The sequence below is a fragment of the Pteropus vampyrus genome, unplaced genomic scaffold, assembly GCF_000151845.1.
Source record: "Pteropus vampyrus isolate Shadow unplaced genomic scaffold, Pvam_2.0 Scaffold127, whole genome shotgun sequence".
In the NCBI taxonomy this organism is placed as follows: Eukaryota; Metazoa; Chordata; class Mammalia; order Chiroptera; family Pteropodidae; genus Pteropus; species Pteropus vampyrus.
The window spans coordinates 2,184,613-2,197,074 of record NW_011888908.1 but is presented as its reverse complement, the minus strand read 5'-3'; the positions used below and the strand labels follow the sequence as shown (position 1 = coordinate 2,197,074).

Sequence of the window (12,462 nt, the reverse complement as noted above, 5' to 3'; positions counted from 1 at the left end):
CAATAGGAAGAGGAAATAAGAGAGGTTGGATGAAATGCTGAATTTATTATTACTAACCTCAAATGCCTGAGAATCTGCATTCTTCTAATCAGCCTGTTCTTCCCCGCCGAAGGTGGCTTATTGTTTACTGCGTGCACTTCCCTCCGACTTACTGCTCCTCACAGTCTGCGTTCCTCCCGTTCTGTAGTCTTGTCTTGTGCTTCGCGGAGGGCGGATAAGTGGGAATCTCCCCTGGCCTTCCCACCAGCATACATCTGCATTTACAAACATTTACTCCTCCCCCATCCTTTACAGCGATACACTATTTGCTAGAACTGTATTTTTTTGTTTACATCTGGATTTAATTTATCCATTTGATCTTTGACAGCTGATTACAAGTATAAAATGTTGATTATGATAGGAAGTATGCCTTTTCTTTCCTGGAGTGCCTCCCATCAATAATACCAGCTCCCCAGAAAGAGAACATAATCAATAAATGTCATTAATTAATTTGATAATACTACTTCAAAATATCTGAGTTTCAGAATGTATTACACCAAACATACATCAAATCATCTGGTGAAAGTTAGGATATTAACAAGTTTTACTTAAAGGTAGGGCTTAGTTTTTAATTTTTTGCATACGTCGTTAGCAATATCTGGTGATTGTCATCATAGGACTTTTCCAGAACAGACAGTAATATCTTTATTGTTAATTTGACCTCAGGAGTGTTAAAGAAGCTCTTTTAGTCACTTTAGCACTTGTGATGATGATTATTGTTTACTATTTGGATAAGAATCATCTACTTTTTTAACCATCTAGATAGAGCCCATGTTGCATGTAATACCTATACTGAATATGGGGTCCCTCGTTGACTTAAATTGTAAATTTAAATGAACAGATGAAAGTTGAAGGAGACATAAACAGATTTGAATGTAAAAAAGGGATGGATGATACTGTTTAAGTTAGTTGCTCTTGTGTCCGTGGTCCTGGGGTCAGAGATGGAGAGAATACGCAGAGTTTTGTGAGAGACCTTTACCTTTGCTTAATTGATGAGTTAACTTTTTCCTTTTTGAATAAGTCTGCTTCTCTGGATTTAAACAATTGTTTTACTCTTTCAGACAGGGGAAAACAAAGGATGGAGTGGTCCAAAGGCTGGGTTTCCTGAACCAACAAATAACAGTAAGTTTTTGCTTTCCTGTTAACCGTGTGTGGTGTTCACTGGTAGTTCAATGACCGGGTCACTGGGTAGTTTTTGGCTTTGTCTGGGCTCAAGACGCCATGTCGAATGTTGCCCCGGACAAAGGTTGTGGGTTTCGCGCTCCTGGAACCGATAGACGCGCACATCCTTCGCGCGGTTCAGCCCTTGGAGATGGAGCGAGTGCCATTTAATTCAGAGTGAAGACATTCTTTTTTTTTTTTTTTTAAGTGGTTATTTTTATTGCAACGTTATTACAGTATAAAAGAATCAAAAAAGAAAAGCAATTATCTATAAGCTCATTATGCTCGAAAATCAACCGTTTTCATAGTTCTGGTTCTGTTTAGGTAAACACAAATATTTACATAATTATAATTGGTTTGCATTAAAAATCACTCAGTTTTATTAATTAAAATAGATTAATTCATATATAGCCTAAGTAATGCATTGTGAAATCCACTGTATGATTCTTGTTCAAAATGTAGATTATAAGTATTCAAGAACTTTCTCGTTCTTCTAGTATAATGATCTGAGAGCTGTGTTTTCTATGGTTTTCAAGACTGAGGCTAATTCTTTCATGAACAGGAATGTACAATAATTTTATGCCCTTTTATTGATACTTTTCTTGGTTTCCTGTGAAGATTTCTTTTTTTCGTCCACATCAAAAAATATTCATGACTTCTCTTTGTTGCTGTTATGAAGATACGTCAGGATTTTAATGAATTTGTCAGCTTTTTTTCCTTAAGGAGTAATTGGGAAAACTATTTAAAATTCAGAGCGTTTCTCTGTCTTACTTAATGCAAAGAATGACGCTCTAAACACTCACTTCATGGTGACAATGTTCTAAGTCAGCCACAAACAGCACCACATATTACAGTGTCCTTAATCTTCCATGGGAAAGTAGATGTGGATGTAGACTTTGTAACATATGTGCAAGTTTGTACCGTGTTCTAATTTAACGTTGCAGTTATTAGAATTTTAAATATTTTATCAAAATCACTAATTGAAATATCAGAAATGTAAGAATAAAATTGCTCACAGGTGCGTTTTAATTATAGTGTTATTGAATGCTTAAAAATCCTCTTGTTTGTTTCTTGTTTCAAAGGTCCAGGATCAGGTCCTTATGCATTGGAAACACAGGCATTTTTCTTTAACTTCCTTCCCACCTCTCCCGAAAAGCTTGTTTTCACTGAAGTGACCATTTTACTGTAAATCAATAAAACAGAAACAGCCAGCCAGTGACGACCCTATTAAAGTGAATTCCTCAGTGGAGTCAAATCTATCCCAATTCCATTTTTAACCCTATTTCTCCTTATCATCATCCCTGGAAGCTGAATAAGCTTAAAAATGTAAATTGTCATAATTTATTCTTCGATACTAGCAGCGCATCTCTTGATGTATATTGAAATTAGTAACTCTTATCAAAGAACACTTATGAGAACAGAATTTTTGGATCATCAGAACTAACCTCTTGAATATTTCAATGAGGTAATGATATTCATGAATTACTTTCTGGGAATAATTTAAATAATTTAATAGGTTTCTGAGCCTTCGATCTGCATATATAAGGATGATAAATGTGATGGGCTTAGCCTGTACCCCAAAGGAAAATGAAATCAGTTCAAGATTCTCAGAGAGTTTATGTTTAATTCCTCTGATGTTCGAATATGTAGGTTTGTAATTACTTGGTAAAGGAGCGTTAAGTCGATTTCAGTTTTACGTAAAGCGCTTAGGACAGTACTTGTTTCCTAGTAAACACATGATGAGTGTTGACTTCCTTCCATGCCGTCTCTCCTCCCCTTCTTTACTAAGTGTTCTAGCATTCTGAGTAGGCTTGCCCCAAATTCCATTCTTATACTTTTTATCTGTCAAATGTTTTTCCGTGCACATGGTGACCAAAAAGTATATACTTTATACCCGAGTAGTTACTTTTGGCACTCGTCATTTTTTCAAAGAATGTAAACATTTATTTGAATGTAGAAGTCCGTTATGAACTTGACAGTGTTAACGTGAAATCGCTTTATAAATAACCTGCAAATTCCATCATTAAATAGTGATATGTTGGCTCTTAGCTTTACGTGTTTGTTGATTTTTAACTTGCTAAAGATTTTGGAACTTCTTTGCAAGTAGGGGAAGAGGTATCAGAAAGAGGACAGTGAGTTTCAGTGATCGGAAACGTGTCAGATGCTTGAGATTTGCTTTCGATGGAATCTCAGAAGTGATAAAGCTGTTTGAGCGAAGCAAGCTTAAAACTCGACCAAACCAGCAACACGTCAGAACTTCCTGTGGATTAAGTAGTTCACATTGCGAATGTGCAAGGGGGACGATCCCTCACCCCTTCCCGACTGTGAGGGGTGAGCTTCCCAGCCCCCCCCGCCCTGCCCAGCGGTCCCTGCCACAGGCCATCGCAGAGGAAGAGAGCAGCTCTGTGGTACATTCGGAAAAAGTTGGTCTCTTCTTAGGAGTTGATCGCTCAAATGATGAATCCATTACCTAAAAATTAATTTAAATTCATGTATTATGGTAACGTTTAGGTTAAATTCTCTTCTACTTAATCAGTGCGTTAAGTTTGAAATTTTGCCGTAAGTGGGTTCTGTCCTGTGAAGAATACCTTTGTTCGTGTTTTGCAGGCAAAGGTTAGAGCAGGGATCTCTCGGGATGGCACGTGCGGGGGAAGATAGGAATTTGAGATTGCCAAGGCTGCTGCCTCGCTGACACGTCTGACCTTGAGCAACTCATTTTCCTTCTCATTATTCAGCGTGCTGTGTTAAGAGTTATGCATACCAATTTATAACGCTGAGAATCTTTAATTATGTAACCTTTGCAAAATTAACCTTCCTTGAATGACATCTGAAAAGGTAGCACGTTACTTTATAAAAAACAATGTCATCATAAAGTGACTCTTCTTCATTGTTTTCTTTGTTAAACTCTACCTTACTTCACAAAATTGTAATTAATAAGATCAAATTTTTAGCCAACCATTATTTGGAAAAATATGAAATTAACTTGGAACCGTAGTGTACAAAAATTAAAAGAAAGGAATGCAGAAATAAGGGAAAGAAGACAGTTTTAATCTGGCATAGCTAGCATCTAACTGTAAGGAGACAAAGAAAGTCGATGTACATGTGCATTTAATTTTCGAAGTGGAAGATATTATTATTTTTTTGTGGAAGATATTTTTTTTAGAGATTACAGTCATAAGAAACTGCTAACAATTACAACTAAAAAATAGTTTAAATGGTTTTGCAAGTGATTGTGATTACATAGCCTGGTTCTTGGCTTGATTGCCTGCAGATTTAAAATATGGACCTAATTTTTGCATGCTGCTCGGGCTTCGTTGGACAGAATTGCAGCAGAAGGTAGACTGTTCTAAGTGCATTTTTACCCTTTGAATCACTGTCATCGTCATGTTGAAGGGCAGGAGCACATAACTGTAATGTAAGGTTTGCATTAAATTTAGCATGGGGCAATTTTATGCTTGGCATATACATAAGAAGCTAGATTTTTACAGATTAATGACTAACAACTTTTTTAAAAGATCATGCATTTTAAAGATCTACTGACAGCTCATGGAAAACTTTGTAAAATATTTAGATACAGTTCAGTTGATAATATCTTTTGTTGTATTCACATTCCATGTTTTTTTGTTAATACAGAGTTTTACTTAAAAACAGGTTCATTGTTTCTTGAAGGTGAACTCTAGCTTAATTCAAAATTGGACCAGGCTCAAAGGTATTCACTGGTATGTGCCGAATCCACCTACTAAAAGATTATTTGGAGGCATTTTTCACATAAATATTTTTCCGTTAACCTTTTAAAAAGTTTTATTTAGCCCCTGTGAAATACGCTAGCTTGCCTAGGTTCATTAGAGATGACCCAAGACAAATACCTTTGAGATGGGATAGAATTCTTACTGACCTTTTCAGTATTGGAGTCGACTTACCAAAACTTTTGTCACTTTTGTGTCATATCTCTGTTTTTCTAAACTCTGTACATCCTGAACGCAGGGTGCTGAACTGCCCCGGCGATGTGGCATTCTGGGGGATGCATGCTTGTTTCCCAGATGCTTGAACCGTATTTAGAATGTCTACATTTTTAAGATTGTTTTTTTATGGGTGTGGGTTGCACTTTCAACATAATAGATGGCTAGATTTTTTAAGTGTTGGGAGAGTTCTCTCTGTGATTTCCTTTTGGGGCTCCCGTAACAGAAACCGCTCTATAATGCGACAGGTAAGTTGGAGCTGATTGGATTTAAATATAAAGCTGCGTGATCCAACTTAATAATTTGTTTAGACATAAATACTGTGCTGGACATCTAAGAGTGTAGCTGCTTGTCACTCGGCGGGCACTTTTGCCCGTGGGGCCCGGCCCCTGCATGGCAGATGGCCCGTGAACAGCGTGATCCCATAAATAGAGCCCTGGCTACCTGGAGCGTGTGGGCAAAAGGACGGACACGTCATCACTGCTCTTGCTTTGCACCTGCTGAGGCTGCAGGTGGGAATGCCGTCCCTCCCCTGAGCAGGAGGAAGGATCCAGGTGTTCCAGACAGGTGCTCTCCCCCTTCGCAGTGGTGGCTGCGTCGGACTGCGGAGTGGTGAGAAGCTGGAGCCCCTTTCGTTACTCTGACCAGGGTCCTCTGTCCTTGCCCGTTGGGTCTGTGGAGATAAGGGACAGCCTTAAGCTCGCTTCTGTTTTCGTCAGAGCAGTTGAGTTTGTAGTTAAAGCCCATGCATTTAAGGAAAAGGGATCTGGAAGTAGAAAGTAAGTCTTGAATCAGATTACCGCGGATAGGGTATTTTTTCTGAAATAGTCTCAGGAAAGATTGAATGAATTTGAATTTTCATGATTTTCAAAACTTGCTCGGCTCATGTTTTTACACATAAAAAAGATTTCAGATACATGTTTTTTTTAAAAAAGGAAACCATATGAACAACTTAAGGATGCATTTATTGATCTCAATGTGAGAGAGTCTTTAAGTATAAGTGCAAAGGATGAAGTCCAAGAAGAGATGGATTTAGGAGCATAAAAACTAAAAATGCATTCAGGGGACAGCACAAGAAAATAAAAAGGCAAATGACAAACAAAGCATAAATTGCAGTGTGAATAGCAACTGGTTAAGTGTACGCAGAGGACACACACAGGCTAATTAAAAATAAAGAAAACGTCTCAATAGAAGAGTGTAAGTAGGCATTTAAAAAGAACAGACGTTAAGTCATGAAAAATTGTTTAGCAATCAGGAAAGTGCAGATTAAAAAAAAGTGTTATATAATTTCTGATCCGTAAAAATTGGTGAAGATTTAAAAAATGGATGATCCCAGCTGTTGGGGAACCAGGCAGCAGCCTACTGCTGGTGGAATTGTGAACTGGCTCTGCCTTTCTGGGGTGATAAAGATACAGAGCTGAGGCCCATGATTCCGAGAGCTTAACTGAAAGATACAGAAAAAGGGAATATGTTTTTCCTTTATAGACATATACTGGTCTTTTAATCAGAAAAAAAAAAATGTGTATTTAAAACATATTTACAAACTTGGCCCAAATTGTACAATCTGGTTGCTTTTAAACAAATATTATATATTAAACACTTGGAACAGTTATCTATATTCTGAAGTCCACTTGGGAAACTTTTATGAATTTTTTTAAGCAAGAAGAGAAATGTGTAGTTTTCTAAACTCTGAATGAAATTTCAATTTCTGAAATCCATCCAGGAATCTGCAATGTGTGCTCTTTGTTCTCATCGCTCTGTGGGGCTCGAAAGGCATTTAAAGCTAGTATTTTCAGAACTGGAACAGAGCCCACGATGACATGGATGAAAGTCTCCCAGAGATCGAAAGCTGAAGTGTTAAAAACTGTTTAATTGATTTTCTTTATCAAAGAAACTACAATAAGCTTGAGGAGAACATCAGGGCAATTTTCGTAATTACTCATTCACCAGCTTGTCTCGTAAGATGGAGATTTTTTAGCACCGGTTTAGTGTATTACAGTTTGCCAAGAAATATTAAACTTCTGTTACCATTTTTAAGGAAAAAAATGCAGGTGACACTTGATACGTAGTGTATTTAACACACGTAAGTTATGAAGCATGAGAACAAAATGAGCAGCTCACGAGCAGCTCACGAACCCACCGCTCAGTTGAAACACTGGGACATCACCTACCGGGATGCGACCTGCATCCTCTCTAGCATCCCTCTGCTCAGCGTGCCTCTCTCCAACACAGAAAATCACCCTCTCTGGGTTCCACATCATCCCACCCTTTGATTCTTGTACTTTCATTAAATAAGTACCTGTCCTTACCAGTATTTGTTTAGTTTGGGTTTAAAAATTATTTTTTGACTTTAGGAAAATGACATTATATACTGCGAATTCTCTGAAATTCCCCTGCCCACACACCATTAATATTGTGATTTAAGATTATTTTGTTACATATAATATTTCATCCATTATGGGAATATTCTATGATTGACTTATCCTTTCTCCATCCGATCTACATTTGGGGTATTTTCAGGATTTTTTTATTCCCAAACTAGTTCTTTGAACATTTCGAACATGTCTCCTGATGTACATGCCTAAGAGTTTATGGGACACAGCTAGGCATGGAATTTATGGGTTACGGGGTCTGTGTGAGTTTAGGTTTCCAAGAGACTCGCTGTTTGTGTGGGGAGCTGGAGGACCTGCAGAGTCTTGTCCTCCAAACTGGAAAGCTCTTAAATCACTTTTGTACCGTTGATCTCATTTTTGATGATTCAAGTTACACCATATCCTTTATGTTTTTCTTTTCTATGTTTACTTAGTTTTTTGAATGGATAAAAATAAAAAATGCCAGAAAGTGAAAGATCTGCCTCCCTTTCGGTCCCCGTTAGCACACTTTCCGCCCCGTCCCCCAAGCAAGTGACTTATGGTTGGTCACTCCCTTTTGTCCTATTCCGGCATATGTTTTTATACACACACAAGCAAATTCAGAATTTTGCCCCCTAGCATTCCAGCTACACTGTTCTACAGTTTTCTCTTTCACTTAACAATATGTCCTGAAGATCCTTCCGTGTTACTATGTATAAAACTTTATGATTATTTAACCAGTTTCTAACCGATGCGCATTTAGATCTTTTACAGTTATTCCGTTCGCAGATCGTTCTACTGTGTGAAGCCTCGTCCATACATCATCGTACATGTGTGCGAGTGTATTTGTTGGATCGGTTCCTACAGTGGAATTACTGAGTCAAAGAACATGTGCACTTATAATTTTGATAGATGTTGCCAGATTATGCTCGATAGAGACTTAGCAACTGACATGCCCCCGGCGGCAGATGAGGCTGCCTTTCCCCCCAGCCTCAGCGACCCACGGCGCTGTCAGTCTGCTGGATCTTTGCCAGTCTGATAGTTGGAATACGGTATTCAGTGTATTCCATCGACATGGTGTTCAGTCGGTGCTTTTTCGGTCAATGATATAATCATATCTGTTGCCTATTTAAAAATTAGATGGTTCTTCTTTTTTTCTTATTTGACAGGAGAATGTGTCCGTGTGTGTGCCTTTATGATACAGCATGCCAGGATTTTTCTTGTTCTCTTTGTTTATGATAGAATTTTCTTCTAAAGTTTGGTTTTCTTTTTAATGTATTTGAATGGCTTTTTCTTTTACAGTCTTTTTTAGCATTTGTAATCTTAATAGTGCCTTCCCCACTCAGATTATAAAAATTCTTTTAAGTTATCTTTCATAACTCTTATAGTTTTATTTTTTTGTCTTTAAATCTGTGATCCATCTGGGACTTAGAGTGAAAGTATGGATCCAATTTAAATCCCCAGTGCGTGGAGACTTCACTGATATCAGATACTAAGATGCTGTGTGTGTTTGGTTTTATTCTGGACTTTATATTCTCCTCTGTTCATCTGACTGCTTATTCATGGACCAGCTTTAATCACTGCATCTTAATTGTGCTTTAATATAAGTAAAGTTCTTTTTGTTTAAAACAATTGCAAATGAGGATGCCGTTGATCCATGATCTTTCTGCCTGTAGTACGTGGAGTAGAAGTAATTGAAAAGATTAAAAACCCCCTTGACATGAGGAATAAGAGGAGTGAGGGTGGTCACAGCACCGACTAAAAGACGAGGCAGGGAGGTGTGTGGCTGGAGGCGGTGGAGCAGTCTCCCTAAAACCTCTGTGTGTCACGCGTGGAGCATTCATCCTTTAATTTATTCAGAAAGTATTTACTAATTGCACTGAACTGTTTTTGGTATCATTGGTGATTTTAATAAAGTTTTTTTAAACTTGAAACTGTTTTCTGGGGAGCTAGTCAGTCTGTAAGATAAGCATGGTTAATCACCACCATCTCTCCCCTAGAAAAAGGAGGGAAAACTTAAAAAAAAAAAAAAAAAGAAACAAATGCCATTTGAAAAAAAAAAAAATCAGTTGTTTTCGATTTTAAAAATACATCATATAACACAGTACGTGACATTTTCAGTGCTCAGTATTTGAACAAATGAAAAAAATACAGCGTTTTCACTTTTTTCCCCCCAACGTATTGATGGTCTTAGCTATCACCTGGACCTGTGGTTCTCGGCTTGGTGTCGGTGGATGCGCTATAATAATAGGTGTCATTACCGTAATTCAACGGCCTAGTGGATTTATTCCTAGTGTATCCTTTGCTTTGGGGTAGAATTATATCTGAATTCATATCTCAAGCTATTCTGAATCTCAGACTGGCAGTCTCTGGTGGAAGAAACAGGCAGACGACAGCATTATGAAGTAAGCAAGGTCTGTCTGAAAGTCGCGTCCTTGAAACTCGAGGGACGTAGAATAGAACGAGAGACGAGGTCCCATGTGGGAAAAGCTCCCATTTCATAAACAGGAACATGGAGGTTCGGGTGATTGTATATCTCGCCCGAGGACATTGAGGTTGTTATAGGTAGTGAGGACTTGAACTTGTGTCTTCTGACTCCAAGGTCTGCATTTGCCACTAGACAGCATATTCTAGATATATCACTTGGCTGATAATTAAGAAAAAATGAATAATGTTTTTTAAAAAGAAATTCCACTAAAGTTAAGTATGTATTTTCTTAAAAGAATGTTTCATATATCATGTACCAGAATCATTTTTTAAAACGTTTCATAACATGGAAAATGTCCAAGCTATTGTTTCAGATACCAGTTTGATATTTGGGTGGATCATGTAAAAACACTAAAATGGCTGAGAAAGCATGTGAAATGTTTGTTTTAACAATGGAAAAGCCATCTGTATTACATGATTTTCCTTAAGACATAAAAAACTTTAGTAATAGTTCATTTTTAAAAACACTCAACAGGCTTTTTGGGTGATGTTATTCAAGTGTATTGTTTTATTCCAAGCTTTCTGGTTTGTGTTAAGATGATTCATAGGCTTTTAGAGCTGAAAGAGATTTTCAAGTTCCTCTTGTCTAATTTGTTTTGCAGACGGGGGAGCAGGGCCGAGGGGCTCTCTGCTGCCACAGCTCGGGCTCGCGTAGCGAGGCCTCAGTCGGCGACGTTTACCGCTGTCCTGTTGTTCTTCCCTTTGTGACATTTTGCGCTAATACGGAATGTCAGACTCTTTTTAATTAGCTATTTTTTTTTAAAAAAAAAAAAGATGCCATGTTTTAGAGAGGTTTCAGATTTATAACAGGACGGAAAGGGAGACACAGGTTTCCCGCGCAGCCCTGCCCAGCCCCTCACGCTCACGGCAACCCCGTCACCAGCATCACTCGTCCACATGGCACATTTTTCACAGAGGATGAACCTGCATTGACATATAATCACTCGAAGTTCATTGTTTATCTCAGGGTTCACTCTGGAGTCGTACATTTGATAGGTTCAGACAAACGTATAATGACATACATCGTCATTATTATGTCATATAGAATATTCTGTGCCCTGCCTGTTCGTACCGCATACCCCACCCCCACCCCCCCCACCTCTGACAACCACTGGTCTTTTTATTGTCTCCGTAGTTTTGCCTTTTCCAGAATATCATGTCGTTGGAACCGTAGATGTGCTTCTTTTATGACTGGCTTCTTTCACATAGTAATCTGCATTTTAAGTTCCTCCATGTCTTTTCATGGCTTGGTAGCTCATTTCTTTTTAGCACCAAGTGATACTCCATTGTTTGGCAGTATCACAGGGTAGAGGTCCAGGCCCCTGGCGTGGTCTCCACTGACACTTCGGGGTGGGCTCCAAGTCTCACCCCCCACCAGGAGCCCCTCTCCAGCACTGCCAGAGCGACGCCGGGAGCCTCGTCACAGCTCGCTGAGGGCGACAGCCCAGGCTCCCCTCCTGGCCCGAGGAGGCAGGGCTAAGAGCGAGGCACTTTTACTGTGTGTTTGGCTAAACTGGTTTTTGTCTTAAGTTTCCTGTCTTGCTAGACCACCCCTTTCCTGGTCCTAAGAATTGAATTTGTGATTTTTACAAGACAATTTTTAAATTGTTTATTAAGTACTTAGTATTTATACGATTCCAGTCAGTTCATTTTTATTCGTAATATTGTGGAATCCGTCATACCCTTCTGAATAGTACGTAGACTAATTTGTAATAAATTATCATGTCCGAATCCGTATCATGAAAGAATTAAAGGAGAGCGTCGCGTGGGTCGAGTCCTTTCACCGCACAGCTCTGCGTTTCTGTCCTGTCGTCCTAACACTAACACTGGAAGTGACCGTCTCGCAGCCAATAAAATTATGAAACCGGCCAAGCACATCGTTTTTACATCTCTTTCAAAGAGTAATTTCACAACGAGAAATTTTTTTTTTTTTTTTTAAAGGTAACCTCTCCCATCTCCATCCATGCTGCTCACGGGGCGCCTAGGATATAGGTTTGCCAGGAAAAGTGGAGACACCGCGTCTTACGTCCCGTGTCTCGACAGCTTCTCATCTCTGTGATGGTAGTAGAATAGTTCAAGAATCCACGTGCACACATGCAAAGAGTAATAGTTCTGTTTTTGTTCGTTCGTTCGTTTTGCTGACTAAACGGCGATCGCATGTGCCGACTCTAAAGCCAGACGCCTGGTCCCAGACCCAGGGTGGCCACTTCCTGGCTTGTCACTCGGAGCCAGTCCCTCCCCGTCTCGATGCCTCAGGGCCTTCCGCTGTAAAGCAGGGAGTCGTAATCTTTACTTCACGGGATCAGCATAATCTTCACTTCATGGCATCACTGAGCTAGTGTGTGCAGAGCCTGCTACCTGGTGAGGACTTTATACGAGTTTGAGCTCCAGCTGCCGTTGCTTTGTGGGCTGTCTGGATCGGATTCTGAGGATGCTAGCAGAGGATGGTGTGGTGAGACGTTGGG

At 39.2% G+C, this 12,462-nt stretch overlaps 1 protein-coding gene across 7 annotated transcripts in view; it reads left to right on the top strand.

The window, feature by feature from the left end:
- The window catches only part of STAU2 (staufen double-stranded RNA binding protein 2), a 232,365-nt gene that overhangs the window by 94,711 nt on the left and 125,192 nt on the right, over positions 1 to 12,462 (top strand). The window contains exon 9 of one of the 7 annotated variants that reach the window (XM_023534607.1): positions 1,101 to 1,161. The exons of the other annotated variants lie outside the window; for them this stretch is intronic. Coding sequence (XP_023390375.1) covers positions 1,101 to 1,161 — 61 coding nt within the window. The remainder of the gene's footprint in view (positions 1 to 1,100; positions 1,162 to 12,462) is intronic. 7 annotated transcript variants of the gene reach the window in all.